The sequence below is a fragment of the Carassius gibelio genome, chromosome B11 (assembly GCF_023724105.1).
Source record: "Carassius gibelio isolate Cgi1373 ecotype wild population from Czech Republic chromosome B11, carGib1.2-hapl.c, whole genome shotgun sequence".
Classification (NCBI taxonomy): Eukaryota; Metazoa; Chordata; class Actinopteri; order Cypriniformes; family Cyprinidae; genus Carassius; species Carassius gibelio.
Window position 1 is genome coordinate 21,910,465 of NC_068406.1, and position 21,150 is coordinate 21,931,614.

The 21,150-nt window shown below is 34.8% G+C and overlaps 2 protein-coding genes across 6 annotated transcripts in view; one reads left to right on the forward strand and one right to left on the reverse strand.

The window, feature by feature from the left end:
* LOC127968577 (MOB kinase activator 3C) lies at window positions 1-7,022 on the reverse strand. Of its 3 annotated transcripts, none has more exons than XM_052569869.1 (4): window positions 6,918-7,022; window positions 3,044-3,571; window positions 1,621-1,823; window positions 1-619 (listed from the first exon to the last, which is right to left on the reverse strand). In XM_052569869.1, exons 2-4 carry the CDS (start codon window positions 3,459-3,461, stop codon window positions 590-592), a joined length of 651 nt encoding a protein of 216 aa, XP_052425829.1. In that variant the 5' UTR covers window positions 3,462-3,571; window positions 6,918-7,022; the 3' UTR covers window positions 1-589. The 3 variants fall into 3 exon arrangements, with proteins under 3 accessions (XP_052425829.1, XP_052425828.1, XP_052425830.1); XM_052569868.1 differs by lacking the exon at window positions 6,918-7,022 and adding an exon at window positions 4,968-6,910; XM_052569870.1 differs by lacking the exons at window positions 1-619; window positions 6,918-7,022 and adding an exon at window positions 4,968-6,911 and having other exon boundaries at window positions 3,048-3,571.
* Window positions 7,021-21,150, forward strand: part of LOC127968576 (elongation of very long chain fatty acids protein 1) — a 26,294-nt gene continuing 12,164 nt past the window's right edge. The window contains exons 1-3 of one of the 3 annotated variants that reach the window (XM_052569867.1): window positions 7,021-7,156; window positions 7,459-7,536; window positions 21,068-21,122. The gene's annotated coding sequence lies outside the window, so the exon portion shown is untranslated. Of the gene's footprint in view, window positions 7,157-7,458; window positions 7,537-20,899; window positions 21,123-21,150 lie in introns of those variants that run through there. The other 2 variants (XM_052569866.1, XM_052569865.1) reach the window with 2 other exon arrangements.

The following is a 21,150-nucleotide window of genomic DNA, read 5'->3' on the forward strand; positions in this document are numbered from 1 at the left end:
TTTACATTTAAAATGTTTGTATTTTAAACTTGCATGCAAAAAATTCATTGGCAAAAAAACAGTACATTGTCAGAACAAAATATCTGAAATAAGAATAATACCATTGAGTACTTATTCATCCTCAGTCACTATCTATGGTAATGGTTTCTTACTGCACATGCCCTGGTTAAATAAAGATACTAGCAAAGGCTTCTGCCCCTGCACTGGCACAGACACGAAAGAGCAAGAATTCAACCTCTCAAACTTGGCAGAAGTTTTAGACATCCCATTTCCAGACATATTATCCTCAGGAACAAATATTTAAACGGTTCTTTGGAGTCACGTGGTGAAATGCTCAAAAAAATGTATGCAGAATACTAAGCAATCAATGCATCTTTTCAGATCATAGCTCCAAAATATGAGATACAGTACATAAACAATTACTCTCTCAAGAACATGCGTTGAATTACTGGACCCACAAGTATTTCAGTAAGAAGCACAGATGAATTGCATTTTAGCTCATTTGTGAGTCTCTGATCTCGCCTGATCTCACATCAGGCCTTTGGTCTGAATGTTTGACATTTGGATTCCCATCCGTTCTCCACATCTTTCAGTTACAGATCTTCTCTGTCATTTCTTTCTGTGGAGACAGAAAGGACAATGTTATTAGGACATACATGTCAAGCATTTGCAATGTGCTGTCAGCATCTAGTTGTTCATAAATCTTGCTAGTTAACTAAAGCAAAGTCCAGTCTTAATTTATCACTATCATAATTTATTGTTTTGTGCCTAATAACATTAACACAGTTGCTAAAATTGGTTGTTAATTCACTTTTCAGTGCTTGTTACTGTTCTGTTCACACACAGTTCAGAAATTCAATGCAGCATGTCCACAACCGAAGTGTACAATTAGTTGTTAATGACGTATTATTTAAATGCATATCAGTGTTTTGTCATTACTGTATGTACAATGAAAGAAATTATAGGGAATGTTTTGACTCATGCTGTGAGATCTTGCTAGAAAAAACTCCTAAAACACACATCCAAACATTAATTCTATGCCACATACCAAAATAAAGTGACCTGCACCTGCTAATTTATTAACTCTGTAAACCAAAACAAACAAAATACAACAGCTCTTTAGTCGGTGGTTTAGTTAAAACCACTGAACACAACGAGCCTTTAGTTTTCTTTTGTTTGGTAAACTTGTGTTATGAAACAGCACCCAGGTTGCCATGTCTACCCATTATAAGCAATGCTTATTAAGTGTTTAAGGCCTTGTTGTTTGGGGTCAGCAAATGTTTTAGAGATAACAATGTAGGCAGGTATATGTCATGATATTTTAGTATGTGCTTATTTCCAAGATAACAGATTTGGATCTTGCGTTTTTATAGTAATATCTGGCAACACAGAGTCAAGCTGTTCCTCCTTCCCTGTGATTTCTTGCACCACAATTCTGATATGTATTTAAATACATCACGTTCGGTTTTGTTCATTGCATAGAATTTCTGTAAATGTGGTACTTTTTTTAATTGTCACTGCCGTAAATCACTGAACTGTTCGTGTACAGAACAGGATTAAGCACTAAAAGGTGAAGCCGCAGTGTATGTGGCCACAGTAATGAAAGCACAGCGCTCTCACAAGCGGCTCCAGCTCCGAGTGGTCGATGAGGCTGAACTCAGAGATGAAGTAGTAGTAGTGTTTGTAGCAGGTGTTGATGTGGGCCTCAGCTCCCATACTACAGATCATGTCAAAGTGATGGATGTACACGTGTACAAAAACCCGAAACAGGCGGCTCAGTATCTTCTTGCACACCTGCTGAAAGTTCTTTGGAAAAGGGACTCCTAAAAACAGAAGAAAACCAGCATCACACTCACATCACATCACATTCACATTGCTGTATGATTTTCTTCCATGAGAAAATTCAAATGCTATTTTAGGAGAGAAAGCACACAAAGTATGTCTCGAGGGTTTTCGGCCAATAGTTCAGTCTGTGGAATTATGAATAGTTGGCAGTGCTTATAAGTATAGCTTCTGTAACTCTATCCAGTAATATTTTTTCAGACAGAAGTATGTGTCTGGTGTTCCCTGGCCCCACAAATTATACAGCAATTCCTGAGAAGCGTAACTGGGTCATTTACTGTTAATATTTCTACGTCTAACTGTTTTTGTCTTATTTCCATTCATTTGTGTATCTCTGCTCAATTATTAATATATTAAGCTTTTCATAGTGATTAACTTATTACGGAGCCCCGCACATGACATGCAAGAAAAAATAAATAAATTGTGCGCACGATTTACTAATTTGTTCCCTCAATGTACTAAAATGTGAACACATTGAGGGAAAGTATTAGTAAATCGTGCACATGATTTAGCCTAATATTTTTTCCTGCATGTCATGTGTGGGCTCCGTAACTTACAGAGCTTAAAGGTCAATAAACAAAATCGAGTGTCCACGATAAAGAAAAGGAAAATCCAGTAATGCATATGTGCATTAAGTTCTTAGAAATGTGCTCTTTGTATAAGATATTTTCCTTATACCATAAATACTTATGATTTAAATAATTGTTTTAAAAATATTTATAAATAAATATATATATAAAAAAAAAAAAATATATATATATATATATATATATATATATATATATATATATACACACACACTTTAAATATTAAAAAAATATATAATGTATTTTTTAAATTTCATTGTTAATTCATAAAAATATTATACCATTTAATTTATTGAAAAGGATAATTGTCAGATATTTGTAACTAAATATATCTGATAACAGTAACTAAAATTAACCTTAAAAAGCTCAACTAAAGAAACAAATAATAATAATAATTTGTTACTTGAAATAAAATAAATAAATATATATATATATATATATATATATATATATATATATATATATATATATAAACTACTAAAGATGATAAAACTAAAAATAAAATGAAAAATATAAAAATAAAAACCAATTCAAATTACTAATAAAAACTATAATATATCATAGTTTTTAATATATCATTGATTTTTCTGGAAAACATCTCTGACGTCACGTACCTACTCGTGTGGGAAAGATGTCCTCATTGTTGATGAGGGACTCGATCCAGTTCATCAGGAGGTTCATGTATATAAGAGCAGGCAGTTTGGTGGGCTTCTTGTATTGATCCCCATCCTGCCACCTGTATTCATAACGTGGCCCTCCAGACATGATGGGACAGCTCTTCTCAGTGCAGAACTCGCTCACGGTCCCGTAGATGAGGTTGATACGATTGAAGAAATCCACCACATGCACAGCTATCCAGTCATTAATGTTCTCCCCGTCCGGCAGCTGCACCACTTTCCTCAGGTCCAGGCCTGATTTCAGAGACGCTTGGGCTCTTTTGTACAGCTCAAAGCGCTGGGTTCCAGGTTCAAATCGCTTTCGAGGCCGGAATGTTTTATCCTTGCTGAAAACCTGACCCAGGCACAGAGCCATTGCTGAACTGAGCAGGGAGACGGAGTCGTCAGATCCAATCAGGATCTGGAAGATTGTGATTTTTCACTCGTATGATTCCCTAGGTCCTCGTCACATCCAGTAGGGAGTTTCTAGAGAGTGGAAAAACATATAAATGTATATTTATGTATGTTTATGCAACTGGGAAAATGCAGTGATAACATTTATTACAATAACCATGGCACAAATGTGATAAATAAAAAGAATTAATAGCTGTTCTGAGATCCTGAATGTTTATATAAACAGTAATATTATTAAATGTTATATTATTATTTAAAGGAATTGTTTTCTGTTTTCATATATTTTAAAAGGACATTTATTCATGTGACGCAAAGGCTGAATTTTCTAATTTAATAAGGGGTTAATAGTTGAAATCCTGGTCATATATGAATGGTAATATTGTGAAATATTATTACTGGTTAAAACTTGTTTTCATATATTTTCAAATGTAATTTGTTCATGTGAGCCAAAGCTGAAATTTCAGCTTTCAAGTATTATTTTTCAAGAAGCATTCATAATTATTATCTGCGATGGAAACAATTTTAAGGAGTAATGTTTTTAAAGTAGAAACATTTTTAAGGATTCTCTAATAAATAGAACAGCATTTACTTGAACTAGAGATCTTATGACATTATGAACGTTTTTACTTTTTTTGCATCCTTACTGAATAAAAGTATTAATTTCTAAAAAAAAAAAAAAAAAAAATACTGACCCCAAATCTTTGAATGGTATAGTGCAAGTAAAGTCCATTAACAGACCACCACAAACAAACATTTCTTCCTCTCTATACATTCAGTTTCCCTTTGTGTTTTTTTCACCATCACCATTACTTCCCGTGTTTGTTGGAAGTGGTTGAAATGAGATCCATTCTTCTGTGGATTTCAGAGCTATTTAGCCCTACACTCAAACCCTGATTCTGTTTCCATTTAACGTTCTGACAGTGTATCTGTGTTTGAGTCCATCCTTTCTTTGTCTCTTTGATTAGTGTTGTCTTTCTTTCCCTCTCTGTTTCTCTCTCATCCCACAAATGTATTTACACACACACACAAACAAAACAAAACATGCATTTCTGTCAGGTCATAGCTCATGTTGACTCACTTTGCAGGTCTGTTCCTGACACTTGTTGCTTTTACTGATAATAGATAGTATTTCATGCCATTAAAAGGCACTCAAAAAGCCTGCATTTCCATCACAGTTTTTTTATATGTAAAAAAGAAGATTTATATATTTGTCTATATATTTCTAATCAAACTGGTAAATATCCAGCCACTCTTTTAGGTAGATTTTGCAGTCTCACTTTAGATGTTAGCCTTAACTCAATTCATTCAACATGTGGAAGCAAAGAACAGAGGAGTCACTTGTCCACAGCAAACACTGACGTGTCTGATCATGCTTTTTCACACAAACTCTGACATTAACTCAAAGCATGGCAACAAAAGTTGCATCTCATCAATGAAAACAGATGAAAGCAAAGTAAAAAATGTAGACCTGGCTTTAATCCTGCCGTAGACACTTGGAATGTTGTGGGAAACCTGAAAAGATTCCCTCGCTCTCCTGTTCTCTCCGAGAGGGAGAAGAGCAAATCCAGAGAGTCCTGCGAGGATACTTTCTTGCATTCATCAGCCGGTCTTTGCCCTCCAAAACTCAGTTAGGAATAGGGTTTAGAGTGAAAAAGCAAGACGAAAAGTTACTTGGCTTCCGTTCCTGTGTATGATGTCATATCCTGATTCCGTTGTCTGTTTTTGTGTGTCTGTGTGTGCGTGTCATGTGTGCTCAGGGGCCGTGTGAAGTTAAAAGGAAGGATTTCGTTGGTGGTGGGAGGAGTCCAGTCCCACATCCTCACAAACTCCACTGTCTTTGGCCTTTAGTATGAATGGAAACTTGAGAGGACTGTATCCCAGTCTGTCTATTACTATAAACAACACACTTTCCTCTTTCTCAGACTTTTTTTTTTTTTTACCAACTTTTTATAATGTATAATAAATTAATTTATCATAAAATGGCAAACATAATATGTAATGTATTATTAAATATATAAAATGCATTCAATAAAATCACTTTAAAAAATCTATTTCCATTTATTATTTAAAATATTGTTAAAATAGCGTTGTTTTTTACGAAGCTCATCGGTCTGAAAAGTGAGGTGTGCTCTGATTGGCCAGCTATCCAGTGCGTTGTGATTGGCCGAATGCCTCCAGTGTGAGCGACGATACGAAAACATTAAAACCCATTATAAACAAGGCATTTGTTGCATCCAGTGGGGACATAATTACGGATTATAATGACTTATACTGTCTTTTTATGCAAATTTAAAACCATGTCTGCATTTGTTATCTGAATATTTGAGTTAATCTGTTCTGGAAAAGTGTTGTAAATACAACTTAACCACTTATTTCTAGTCGTGTCCTCTTTTGGAAGGCCAAACAAAGTAGTTTTGCATTCACAACAAAACACACAGCACCTTCACGACATGGCGGTGGCGGAAACAACAATACTATAGCTATTTTTTCTTTGCATGAACATTTGGGCGGCGTTATGCAAATCTTTCCACATCGTGACGTAGACATGTGGCGGCATGTTAGAACAAGCCGTTTTAAGAGGATGTGGTTGACTCTTAACTTTTATAAAGAATATTTCTTTGGATTTAAGACTTTAGTCTTTGCAAATTTACAGATCTTCTTTATGCACCGAGAGCTTGTAGCACTCCAAAGAGAAAGGAAAAAATTTACATCTCATCATATGACCCCTTTAAAACTGAAATTAAATCCGAAAACTATTAATACTCTGAGCACTATATTGTGAAGAAATGTAATTACTTCTAGTAACCACTAGATGGAAGTAATGTTTTGTGTGCTGCCTGTCTTGGCCAGGACCTGCTTGTAAAAGAGTTTTATTTCCTGGTTAAATAACGGTCGAACAAAAGGAATTGGAGAGCTTAACTAAAGAGCTACTGACTGATGTCTGTTTATTGAAGTGTGTCATCCTGAGAAACTATTTCAACTATCGCCCTGACACCGTTTCAAGTTTGTCTAATCTGTGCTAGTCATCTTACTTGTCATGTTACAAATTCCCGTAATTTTTTTTGTGTATGTCATTCTGGAAGTCACACGGATATAAGGTCGATGCCACTTACGTAACATGAACGATGACAATAATGTGTCATTTTAAACACCCGTTTTGAGGAAAATGTACTTTGTGTTGCACTACCTTAGATTTAATTAAGGGAATACTTAGGAAAACCGAGACTGAAGTATGTGCATGTATTACATGTGTTATGTCTTTTCATTTTCATATCAGCTGCAGACAAGAATTCTCCCGAATGTACCTCACTGCCTCAAGAAGCAGAACAGATAGATACAACAGACATATAGATAGAAAAATAGGGAATCAGATAGATAGATAGATAGATAGATAGATAGATCAAAAAATGAAGTATACTTATATTTGGAGACAGCCACTGCATGCTCTCTCTCTCTCTCTCTCTCTCTCTCTCTCTCTCGCTCTCTCTCTCTCTCTCTCTCGCTCTCTCTCTCTCTCTCAGAGGGCTGGGTTGAGGCTACAAAACACCTGAGGGGAAACGTGAGAGTACAGTTGGATTTCGGAAGCAGGGCAGGACGAATGCACCGTCATTCTCTCGTGAAGAGCTCTGAGACGAGCTCTGCTTCTTCATTTCACAGGTTGGTTTGTCCCGACAGATGTACATAGATAGTAAAGGAAGGTAATATTTGCTGAGAGTTTAGAAAATTAACGTGTTTTTTTTTTTTTTTTTTTTTGGTGCCTGGTTAGATGAACAATTCAGCGTTCATTCGCTTTAATTGGTTAGATGACTTAATTTACGCTTCTAAGAACGAAATTTCAGTTTTATGAATAAAAGTGTCATTTTGGAGAAGTACAGCAACTTCTGTTTGCCACGCCTCTCAAAAGCTGTGATTGGTCTAATCTCGGCTCGCGATCCCGTTCTTTCCTTTCTTTTGTTCAGGTGTGTCGTAAGAGGTCGTGATCGGAAGGAACCAGAAGCATTTTAACGATCTCCTGTTAGCACTTGAACCGGTTACAGGTGAGTCCTAAATGATTTAGACATCTTCTGAAGTTCAGTTCTATAAAACGTGTATTGCCATGGGAGATTTGCTGTATAACTTCGTATTGTGACTAACTATGCAAATGTAAAATACCAGAAGTGTAGTTTATAAAGGTGCATCTCAGTGAATTAGAATGTCTAGGAAAAGTTCATTTAATCAATTTCTACTCAAAATGTGACACTCGTGTATTAAATAAATTAAATGCACATAGACTGAAGTAGTTTAAGTGTTTGGTTCTTTTAATTTAGATGATTTTGGCTCACATTTAACAGAAACATACCAATCTCAACAAATTCTTCGTAAGACCAATAATAAAAAGTAAAATAAAAAACCTTTTAGTGAATTGTTGGCCTTCTGGAAAGTATGTTCATTTACTGTAGCCTACATGTACTCAATACTTGGTAGGGGCTCCTTTTGCTTTAATTACTGCCTCACTTCAGCGTGGCATGGAGGTGATCAGTTTGTGGCACTGCTGAGGTGGTCTGGAAGCCCAGGTTTCTTTGACAATGGACTTCAGCTCATCTGCATTTTTTTGGTCTTTTGTTTCTTATTTTCCTCTTGACAATACTCCATAGATTCTCTCTGGGGTTCATGTCTGGTTAGTTTGCTGGCCACTGGCCAGTCAAGCAGACCAACACCATGTTCATTTAACCAATTTTTGGTGCTTTTGGCAGTGTGGGCAGGTGCCAAATCCTGCTGGAAAATTAAATCAGCATCTTCAAAAAGCTGGTCAGCAGAAGGAAGCATGCAGTGCTCCCAAATATTTTGGTAAACGGGTGCAGTGACTTTGGTTTTCAAAAAACACAATGGACCAACACCAGCAGATTGACATTATACCCCAAATCATCACAGACTGTGGAAACTTAACACTCGACTTCAAGCAACTTGGGCTATGAGATTCTCCACCCTTCCTCCAGACTTTAGAACCTTGATTTCCAAATGAAATACAAAACTTGCTCTCACCTGAAAGGAGGACTTTGGACCACTGGGCAACAGTCCAGTTCTTCTTCTCCGTTGCCCAGGTAAGACTACTCAGGAGTGGCTTAAGAAGAGGAATACGACAACTGTAGCCAAATGCCTTGACACATCTGTGTGTGGTGACTCTTGATGCCTTGACCCCAGCCTCAGTCCATTCCTTGTGAAGTTCACTCCAATTCTTGAATCGATTTTTCTTGACAATCCTCATAAGGCTGCGGTTCTCTCGGCTGGTTGTGCATCTTTTTCTTCCACACTTTTTCCTTCCACTCAACTCTCTGTTAACATGCTTGGATACAGCCAGCTTCTTTGGCAATGAATGTTTGTGGTTTACCCTCCCTGTGAAGGGTGTCAATGATTGTCTTCTGGACAACTGTCAGATCATCAGTCTTCCCCATGATTGTGTAGCCTAGTGAACCAAACTGAGAGACCATCTTTAAAAGCTTAGGAAACCATTGCAGGTGTTTTGAGTTGATTAGCTGATTGACATGTCACATATTCGAATTTGTTGAGCTAGTGAATTGGTGGGTTTTAGTTAAATGTGAGCCAAAATCATCACAATCAAAAGATCCAAAGACTTAACTACTTCAGTCTGTGTTCACTGAATTTATTTAATACACGAGTTTCACAATTTGAGTTGAATTACTGAACTCTTCCTCATACTGGCAGGCTTATTCAATGCATAATATTTTCTCGAGATTTCTCACAAGATCTCTGTTTTTAGTGCATTTAGCCAAAAAAAAAAAAATAGTATAGTCTTGATTTTGCTGTGAAATGTTTACAACTCACAAACTTTACGAATGACCAGAATAAGAAATGATCACTAGAATTTTTTTAAATGGATCATACATTATCGAATACCTAGTGCTTTAGTTTTACTGTATTATATTTTCCCCTAGATTTCAGTGTTTTTTGTGCATTGTGTCAAAGTTCAGTCTTGATTTTGCTGTGATCACAGCATGGACGAAGTTATAGGCAACCGTGCTTTCACGTGGCTGCTTGTTTCTGTGTCATGCTGGCTCTCGGTTTTATCAGAAGCAACTTACGGTGCATTACATTGTAATATGGGAATCAAACCCCCTTACTAAACCCATGCACTGAGCTGCAGGACCAACAACATATGTTTGATTTGAGAGGGATGGGGTTAATATTAGTAAAACATCTCAGTTAGATCTCTTCTTTCAGTTCTGCTAGGGTTACTTGCTTCAAACCGATAGACGATTGTTCTATAGTCTATAAGTTATAGTTTACCCCAAGAATGAGACTTCTTTGATCATTTACTCACCCTCATGTCATTCCGAACCCAAATGATGACAGAATTTACATTTATGAGTCAACTATCCTTTAAAGCAGCACTTGTCTGTATTTTAATAAATGTTTTATTCTGCATCTGAAGAAGAGGCGGTGGACAAGTAGGTTTCACCCATTTGTCAGCAAGCAGTTTTCTGTCATTTAAAATGTAATATGTTTTTCTGAATAAGTATGTTTAATTTTTACATAAACGGGCTATATCTGTTATGCTGAATCATTTTGGAACTTAATTTTGACATTCTATTTTCACAAAAGTTATTTTAAACATTAAAGCAAACACTTGCATTTAAAAAGCTTTCTATGTATATAAAATTACATTTGTAAATTTAATTAGATGCAGACACCGAAATGGGACTCCCTTTCAGAAACGTTTGACCTTGGCCAAAAATAAGTAAAGGTGACCAGTCCCTCATGGTAATGTTATGTAATGATAAAATAAAAGCTTGAGAAGCTTGTTTACTGACTTGTTTGTAAAGTGTTTACTACACACACAAAAAAGCTGCCACGCCTTGTAACACAAATTCTATTTAGTTAAGCTTGAATTGCTTAATGAATGAAGTGTTGCGCTCCATCGAGTCATGTTTTAACCGAACCTAAGAGAAGAGCTTTATCTCGGTTGTGTTGAAAGACCGTTTCGCTTGCTAAGTGTTTTGCAAGTTTCCTCTTTACAGTTCTGTTAGTTTCCGCCGAAGGGATGAATGACACCTTGCCAAGTTTTTAAGCTAAGTAAACGCCCATTAACATTTAGCATTTTCTTTGTGGGCTGGTCGCCGCTTTGTTATTATAAGAGGAAAGATCACACAGTAACACTAATATTAGGCAGGTTTCACTTGTTAGTGTATTGTTGTATGTATTGTTGGTTATATCTCAATGTTTATGTGCACTATAATAAACTTAAGTCATTTTCACCTGTCAAAGGTGCCTTTGGGAAGAGTCACAAGGGTTTTCTGGAACATTCAGTGTATAGAAATAGTTCAGAAGATACATTAAAAAATATATATTTTAGAAATGTGTAAGTCTTATAGCAAACCAAACATGTGCATATAAAAAAATTATTATTAGACATAAGAAAAATTACAAAATTACTGTTACATTTGCATGTACGTCACAATGCAGAAGAAAAGATCTGTCACTACTTCCGTTTCAATGCAACGTTAATTTAAGATTCCCACTTCTTTTTTTCTTTTTTTTGGTCATTTGCTTACAGAAGTGAGAAATGGGGAAGTTCTGGTTTGAAATGACTGTGCGTGATTTTTTTGAGTAATTTTGTGTGTTACAAAATCGGATATAAATCTTGAAATAGAAAGGTTTTAATAAGTGTGCAAATTAAAAACATTTCAATTACATTATTTAGTTCAACCAAAATGAACATTCTGTCATGATTTACTGACCTTCCCGTTCTTCCAAACCTGTATGAGTTTCTTTCTTCTGCTGAACAAAAAGAAGATATTTTGAAAACTGTGCAATCAATCAAATACCTGCTGGTACCCATTGACATCCATAAGATTAAATATTATGGCAGTCAGTGGGGACTAAAAATATTTTCCTTTGTTTTCATCATAAGAAGGAAACTCATACAGCTTTGGAACAACAGAAATTCCATTTTTGTTTGAACTATTCCTTTAAAGTTGATGATGCAAAATAAATAAGATTTATGTAAGCTTCTGAACAATTTCCAGATCAAATAAGCAAAACTGTGAAGTCTTAAGAAGTCCCAAAGATGCTTTGAGCCATTCTGAAATAATTCAGGAGAACAGCTTTCAGATGCAATTTGAGTGCATTTAATCATATTGTAATTTTTTTTTTTAATGTATTTTTCATTTTAATTATTATTCAGATGTTATGATTTAAAATTATTTTTGTATTATTGAATTAGGAACATGTTGAATGTAAGCATTTTCTCTAGTGGTCCCAGACTTTTTGTCCCCACTCTATCTGTGTTTTAAGGTAACACTTTATTGTCCCTGAGGGAAATTTGTCTTAGGGGCAGAAATACAATCACCAGATCACATAAAATACATGGTAGTTAAAAAAAAAAGTATGCAGCATCGTAACATATACTGTGAAAAAAAAAAATTCTATAAATAATTAACCTTAAATAATTTACAGACTGCAATGGTTATATCAGTTACTCTTATGCTTTTTGGTGAAGAACTGCTTGGGATGTTTGGTGCATGTGTCATCGACAGTGTTTCGGTGCATGAGGTGGAAGCGCTGACACTCCACGCTCCTGCACTACAAACACATTTCTCGGCATTGTAGAATCAAACAATTACATTGTAGTTTAATTCCATTCATTCCTGAAACGAGACATTCCCCTATGACATACTCGTTTTTCACTCATTCCTCTCATTGTGCAGCACTGAGTAAGACTCATCATCAGAGCTCTTCCCTAATGTGACAGCTGGCACGCTTCAGTCTCTCATCCTTCTGTAGTCTGGGATTTGGTTTATTTTAGGGAGAGTACCTTTTGAAAAATACTTTACTAATACTTTCATTTGTTTGATGGCATTAATGGCATACAGTGCACAGTGGTGTTCTTTGTTATTTCAGTACTTCCTTTTAATATAAGTAACCTTAAAGGGACAGTTCACCTAAAAGTTCAAATTCTAGTAAACTATCCATTTAATATTCTGGATTACATTTAGTAAATTGGTCATTTACAGTTTTCACTTAAAGGGATAGCTCACTCAAATTCTGGTTCCAGCTGTTTTCCACAGGGTTTTATATATATATATATATATATATATATATATATATATATATATATATATATATATATATATATATATATACCCACATTCTTCTAAATATGTTATTTTGTTTTAAGCAGAAGAAAGATTTCTGTTTTGTTTATTGGTCACTTCTTATTTTTGCCCAGTTCACCCGGAAATTAAATGTCTTCTACTGTGGAGCACAAAATGATTTATACCCTATAATTTCAAGCAGCTCTTTTCCACACATTAAAAATGAATGGTGAGTGTGGCTGTTTATCAGATTTACAGTGAATTACTTAAATAACAGGCTATTCCTCACACAATTCTGTTCAACAAAAATGGAATATGCTGCAGTTTTCAGTGCGATCGATTGATCGACTGATTTGTATGTTTTGGAGTTTGACAGTCCCTGGTCCCCATTCACTTTCATTGCATTTGAAATACCAAGTTGTAACAGTATCGGGGTGAGTAAATGATCACAATTTTCATTTTTGGGTCAGGTTTCTGTTACCAAGGAGTTCTCATAGCAAGATTACACAAAACATTTGTATCTTGGCGTAATCGTTATGCTGGATTGCCATGGTTCCATGATGCATTGTTATTAGAGGAGCCATGTGTTGTGACAGTGAAGCCCTTAATGAGGAACGACGGGGAGTTTGTGAAATGCGAGAGCATTTTTACCCTCTTTGTACTTTGCTGGTCTTAGCTGGTTTAAAGTCACCCAGTCTGGTCTTCTGCTGGTTTAGTAAGCTGGTCTTCTAACCTGAACTTCTACAAAAAGCCCCAAATCTCTCTGAAACTGCACGTGCAGACTGATGTGTTGTATTCACTTTATGTTTATTTGACCCAGGCCAGATGTTTATCTGCTGGTTTTGGTGTATGGCCCATGCATTTTGATTAAGGGTCATGAAACCCCTGTTTTCAGCAGCGGTTTCTCACCAAAGTTTAAAGAAATACTGCAAAAATAGGTGTGGAGTGTAGGGTAAACAGCTTTGAAGCTTCACACAACTGCATGCATGCATACATATCAAACAAATACGCACACAAGGTCCTGGAAGATGGGTTTTGTTTTCCGACTGCTCTTAAGTATAAAATACCATGCTCATGTTTCTCTGAAAAGCAATGAAACACAGTTTTTCTATTTTGCATGTGCATCCCGTACCAAAATGTGTGTTTTTGTTTTGGTCTGTGTAATTCCACCCATTTACAGTTTACCCCATCATTATCATCATCATGCCCATTTCAACACTGTGAGTTGGTGGGAAACACAGCGTATTGCAGCTATGGAAGCCAGCTAATAAACTGGGTCAGATATCCCAGTTCTATGATCGGATGTGGATATATTCAACTGACAGTGCAAGGCTCATTGCCTTCTGTGGTCAGTTGCATTTGTTCTTGTTCCGTCTCGTCAATCTGGCAACCCGTGTCAGAGTTGAGTCTGAGTGGGAAGGGGTGGGAGAAATGGCATTTTTGCATGAGCGAATATTCCAACCAAGCACTCACTCACACAATGTACATGTTTTTTGCAATGTAAGCAGTCAGGCCTGTAAGAGTGGTTTGGCTAACAGGAGCTGCGTTTATTAGTTTGCACTTCTCTCTGTTCACACCTGCAGTTTTCTTTAGCACCCCTCCGTGTAGAAGCACACGCTGACACAACTTATTACAATTACCTCAACACTATCTTATATTTATTATCCACTCTGTAAACACACACCCATGCATTGTGCTAATTATTCTGAGACTCCCAGATGAGACTCCTGAGATGAGACTCAGATTTTATTGCAGGGCTGAAGTTGAAAGGAGCACCAGTGAGAACCTCAATGCCAACGTTAAAATAATGAACTATACAGTCTATGATAAGGACACTGCATTTTAATAAAATTCAAGTTAATTTAAGCAACTGAATATTTGCAAAAGATATATATGATATATATTCTCATGTGGAAATTATATCTAAAAGTCAATAATATACCTATATTGTGAAATATTATACAAATTAATGTCACAGCCTTTTGTAACAGAATTGTAGGGCAAGATTGACTATTTGTTTTTCCTAAAACGGTATTAATATGTGTTTTTTATTTGGTAATTAATTGACTTTAAATATTAAGGAAATTATGTTTGGCTAATGTGAGTGCTTTAATAAAGCATGTTGAATTTTTTTAATTATATTTTTAATAAATATAATAAAGTAGGCTTACTTTTGCATAATTGAAAATTTATTATTTCTTGTTTGGTTAAAAGTATTGCTCATTTATTTTTTTCATTTAATGACCAGAAACAGCTCTGTTTTAACTGAGTTTTTAATTGTAAGTCTGTGCAGTGATTGTTAAGGTTTAGGTCTATCTAGGGGTATATTATTTGAGAAATAAATGTAATTGTTAAAAATGAAAATGATTTGATGAAATAATGAAATATATTGTGATTTAAAATTTGTATTTCCAGGTTTGCTGCGCTTGTTTGTATAATAAATAAATAGTCATTGTGTTATAAATAGTTAGTGCTATTGTAATATTTAATTGAAAAAATAAAATCGGGTATTTAAGAAAGATCCTTTTTAATCTACAACTGTAAAATTACAATACAGTTTTTTTCATGGCTGTCTTCATTTTTCAAATGTTAAACCATTGGTAAATTGCAGGGACTCTTTTTTTTTTTCATTTTTTTTTTTTTGGCAACAGTTTATAAGGGCTTCTCATCTGAAGTTCTGGAAGATGTTTGGCGCATGTTGTGTATTGTGATTGAAAACCTCATTCCTTACTTGTGCTATAGAAATAATCTCTAAAAAAGTGGAAAATAATGATGACTTCTGTTTTGTCAGCATACAATACTGATCCTAACGGAAAGCAACTGTTTGTTGCTAAGTTGCTCCTCGGGTGAACGCAGCTTCTTGTTTGAAGTTCACTCATAACCACACCCTTACCTCAACAGATCTCTTAACACCTACACAGAGAGCATTTGTAATGAGATAGTCCCAGATTATCATGAGTACAGTTAGTCTTTTTGTTTAGAAAAGAAAAAAAGGGGGTCAGAGTTTCTCTCCAAAGCCTAGTTGAGCAGTGAAAGGAATTTACCGATGCGACTTGTCATTTACAAGCAGTAATAATACAAACGCAATAGCAGTAGTAACAGGAGACATGCAATTTCTGTCAAACCTGTTAAGTTTTTGGTCTTGACTGGCTGGAATGAGAGTCATTTCCTTGACTCTGTGTCGTTACTGATTCACGTCTTTGACGGAAAGCTGTCCTGTCTTGTTCCTCTTCAGATCGAATGTCTGATAGTAATTTTATTAATTGTTTTGTTCAAAAAAATGAAACCGAGTAACTTCTTGTTATCTGGGTTGGAGATGTAGAAGTTAATTTCACATTTCCGTAAAATTCCATTCAATAGTTTTGAAGAATTTAATTTATACTGGCATTACAGTTATTTTTTTTAATGTTTTTGAAAGTCTCATGCTCACTAAGGCTTCATTTATTTGATACTATGAACATTTACAAATTAAAATAATCTTTCTATTTGAATATTTATAAAAATGTATTAATGTAATGCAAATCTTTTTAGTTTTTAGTTATCACTCCAGTCTTCAGTGTCGCATACAGAAATCATTTTGTGCTGAGTTGTTGCTCAAGAAACATTGATTATTTTTGTTGTTGTTGTTATTATTATTATTATTATCAGTTATTATTATTAATATTTTTGTGGAAACTGAGATAAAAAATATCAGGGTTCTTATGAAGTTCCAAAAAAATATTTTTAACATTTTTATGTTATGTTTTATGTAACAGATTGTTATTTTTATAATGTTATTTTATGTAACAGATTACGATTGACTATGGATTATGTAACTGGAAGTTAAGTACTTGTAATTGCATTATATTCATTTTTTTTAATGCTCATCAGACTACAGTTAATTTTTTCAATTGGTTATATGATTATTCACAAATTATTATTCTATATATATTTTTTATTTTTTTATTTTTCTGGATTCCATTTTTTCAAATTGAATTTTTCTGTACTTCATTTTAATGGTTAAATTCAATTTGATTCATCAAAAGCATGCCTAATTAACAGAAATCATGAAACTTTCCATATTAAACAGCAGTTTATTAAAAGTTTAACAAAAATTAAATTTTTAAGACGCTATGATGTTTTTTTTATTTATTCTGCTTTCCATTCATTTTTCTGGACTCCATTTGAATCGTTTCATTAAATATTAATTATCAAAAGCATCTCTAATTAATTTATTTTATATAAAAATAATTGACATTGTCCAGCAATACTTTGTTACACACACACTAATCATCCTTAAGGGGGTTCATTGAGCAGTCCAACAGGCTTGATCAGCCTGAGACACTGATCTCCTGTTTATAATGAGTCTCTAAGTAATTGAATTGTACTGGTGAACTTGTCTCAAAGTCTGAGAGCGCATCTCCTCAGGCATCTCAGCTTTCACCGACTTGACTTGACATCCAGCAGTCCTCTAGTTCTGCAGAGCGGATGTGTCTATTTTAGCTGTGGTCACACGGAAAGAAAAACAATCATGTGAGGAGTCTTTGTGCATCTGCTAATGAGTAAAATCTTATTGATTTCCTAAAAAACTGTCTGTAGAGCATCCCCTAAAGTTTGTTGAAGCTGTTAATGCTTACCCTCCAGCCAATCCAAACCTGAATATTTCGTCTTAAATTCTCACCGATTTTCATGTTTGGTGTGGCCTTGTGTAAAGTTTTCTGCAGTAAATCACAAGTTTGTTTTTGGTCAAATTAGATGACGTGTGGAAATCCTGAGATACTCTGTTCTTTCTTAAGGCTCATGTTCACATTGTTAGTCATCATGTCAGATCAGTGTGTTTACTCTCTGGTGTGTTGCTGCATTGGTTTCTATAGTATTGGTGACTGTGAAAGTTGAATATCACGTCATTTTGAGTGGCTCTCACCACCATCACTGTGTGCCGTGTGACATATGGAGTGTGATTTTATTGTAGATCTAGGAAAATAGCTGCTGACATTTGATTCTTACCCATTATGTCATGAGGTTGATGATATCAAAAATGCATGACTTGATAAAAACATGAAAAAGAAGTGCATGAATGATTCTTTGTATTTTCTGTTCACACTTCATAAAACAGATCAGGTCTGAATATGGATAGACTTAGTGCCGTTGGACATGATAAAGACCTGACTGGTCACTGGTTTTCATTTTATTTTAATTTATTTATTTATTTTTGGAGCTGCATTTTTACTGTGTAGAAAATTTGTACCTGTTTATTATTTGTTAATTAACTAATTTTTTCTATTATTTTTTTATTGGTGCAAACATTAAGTTTAAGGTAAGCATTAAACACATTTATTTGAGTATTAACATCCAGTCATTGTAAAATATATTGTTATAATTATAAAATATTTTTTAACTTCGTATTTGGTGTTAAACACTTTTTGTTTTAGCCAAATATTTGTTTAATAGATTTTGTTTTAAACTTTTTTTTTTATCAAGTTAAAAATGTGTTTTGTTTTACTATTATTAATGGTGATTATCATATGGTTGAAGTTTTAATAAGTTTTAATAAGTTTTCATTTTAAAGTTTTGATAATAAAAAAAAAATCCATGTAAAAATTATTATTTAACGGAAAAAAAAGCATGATCTTTGTATCAACATTTTTTGGATCAGGTTCAGTTTTTTGCATTTTCGCATCTGTAGCAAGCATTTTGATAGGAAAGGATAATGAATACAAAGAAAAAGCATACGAAAAGTTCGGACTCGGTGTGCAGAGACCTTGAGGCTATTCAGATTCAGACCTGATGCGTTTTATTTAGTGTGAAAAGCAAATAGATAGCAATGTTTATGCATTTAAAAAATCATTTACGAAGCATATTTATTGTGATTTATTGCAGCAGTTCATTAAGCTATGGGCTCAGCGTTGAATGTGCAATGCCAACAGAATGTACTGTAATGAAGTCTGGATCTGTATTTGATGTTGCATATTCAAGATTAAGGCTAAGATATTTAAAAACCTTTGGTTTTGAACACACCCTCTACAATGAATGTTGCCCCCCAATCATGCATCTCCACACAGCTTTGCTTATATTAAATGGAGTATTCAGCCTGTTTATGTAACTAAAAGAGGTACGTGGGCATTTTACAATGGTCTGTCCAAATCATCCTGCATATGTTTATGCAGATTTCTTTTCAGACTGGACGTAGTTCATTTTATTAGCATGAACATGAAAGCTTAGCTTTTAGATTTAGGTTATGCAAAGCGAACACAAGGTGTTTTTTTAAATAATGATCCATGTATGGTTACTGAGGGCCGTGCACTTGTTGGTCTTGAAGAGGTTTTTTATTTATGGGGAGTTAGTGATTTTATAGATGCTGGCTTTGTGTTGCAGGCTGTGTTTCTCTGTTGTCCTGCTGGTTCGAGCGGGTGGTGTGCAACAAAAGCCCTCTTCATCATTACAGAGTCGCACTGATTTCTCGCCTCGGCTTGTGAATAATATTATAGGCACGGGCTGGGGTGGGGTGGGGGGGTACTTCGGTTTTCAGTACTACAATAAACACAGTATACTGTACATTCAGGGTGATATTATTGGTAATATCGTGATTATTTGATTCGCCATGTTTTGTGAGTAGTTGTGGTCTCTTGCAACTCACATTGAAAATGAATTGAGTGTGACCTCCCTTAAAAACATCAGTAGTAAAATCAGTGTGTATGTTAAATGAATTAGTGTGAGTCAGTTCAAACTGTCTGATTCAAGTATTTGTTTGGATCATCACTCAGAATCATTCACGGTGTCTGCATGCATTGTATTTCCATCTTTTAAAATGTTTAGGGAAAAAGGTACTTTTGTTTTAATTACTAATACATTGCTATATGAATCCATATGAATATAAATATTAAATGCATTTTCTTGTGTTTACTTAGTGAAATAAACATGTCTAGACTATTTTTTGCTATTATTTGTATTAATCCATTTTTAAGTCACTTAAAAGACTAGTAGAAGAAAAGACTAATATTGATTAGTGATAAAAGATATTTATGTGCATCTTATGAAAAGCAGTTTGCTCATATACATTCAGAGACAGTAAAGACATCCATAATGGTACAAAATATTTCTGTACATCTCAAAAGAAAAGCTTCTGACACTACTGATATTTGCTAGTTAGTAATGATAAAGATAAATATTCTGCCCTAAAAAAAGGTGAAACGCAGTAACATATCATTTAGTTTTTTTTTAATTTTGATTAATATAAAAAAATATTTTGCTAAATATATGCATTAAAAATAAATGTCATGTTCTGCATTATAGAAGTATAGTAATATATATTTGTGATTTTTGTGTGTGTGTGCGTGTGTGCGTGTGTGTGTGTGTGTGTGTGTGTGTGTGTGTGTATCGGTATTGAAAACCTACTGAAATGGTTGGGGACAGTAAGATGTATTTATTTATTTTTAAAGTAATTAATAATTTTATTTAGCTAGGACACATTACATTAATCAAACGTGGCGCTAAAGACTTTTACATTGGTAGAAAAAAATTCTTGAACATGAAAGTGCATGATCCAAACCTTCATGACTGAAAACATTTTGTAAGATGATTTCGATGTACCATTTTCATGGCAATGCAATGTTTGATTTTAAAATGAGTTTCAAAGGATGAATTTTGAGATTTTAAGTTTTCAGTGATTTCTAAAGTGTGAGAGAGAAAAAGGCAACAAAGAAGACTTTTTTTCTTTTTTAACTCCTGTTATGATGTTGGTTTTTGAGGTGCACACTTGCCATAAATTAATCCATTTCTTTTCCTACATAATTTTTTACAAAAAAGATTGGCAAAATATCTATTTAGTAGTCTTAAACCTTTTCAACAATATATAGTTTGTCATGATTAGATTAGGATTTAATTGTAATATAGTGAAGTAAACGTAGGCGGGGTGACAGTTAACAGGTTAAAGAATTCAGGAAAAAAAAGTATCAGTTTCCACAAAAAGAGATTGAGCAGCAGACTTCTCTTCAACGTAAGAAATGTTTCTGATTTCTGGAAGATCCTGCGACACAAAACTGATGGAATAGCTGCTTTTCATCACAAGAATAAATGAAAAAACACTTTTCTATTTTAAAATGTATTTAAAATTGTACGAATTAACTGTATTTTTGAATCAAATCAATGCAGTCTTAGCGAGCAAAAGAGATGGGGACTACGGACTACAGCTGTTGAACTGTAGGTTAAAAGTTAGATCTCTCTCTCTCTCTCTCTCTCTCTCTCTTGCTCGCTCTCTGTCCCGCTCCCATTTTCAGTCTCTCTCTTCCAGTTTGCTGTCTCAGAGCCAGTTATTCATCCACAGAGTGAGTCAGGGAGGGAGGGACCGGGAGGACAGCCGTACCAGTCGTATCTCTAACACACACACTTATCCTCTGTCTTTTCCTTCCACTTCTCCTTCTCTGTTGCTCCCCTCTCTCTCTCTCTCTCTGTCTCTCCCTCTCTCCAATACCGCTGTCCTGGTTTCTTTCTCTATCAGCCGTGAGCCGCCGGCACTGATCAGGACTCTCTCAGAGGAGGCAGGAGTTTATAAGGTGAGACTTTTTCTATTTGTACTTTCCC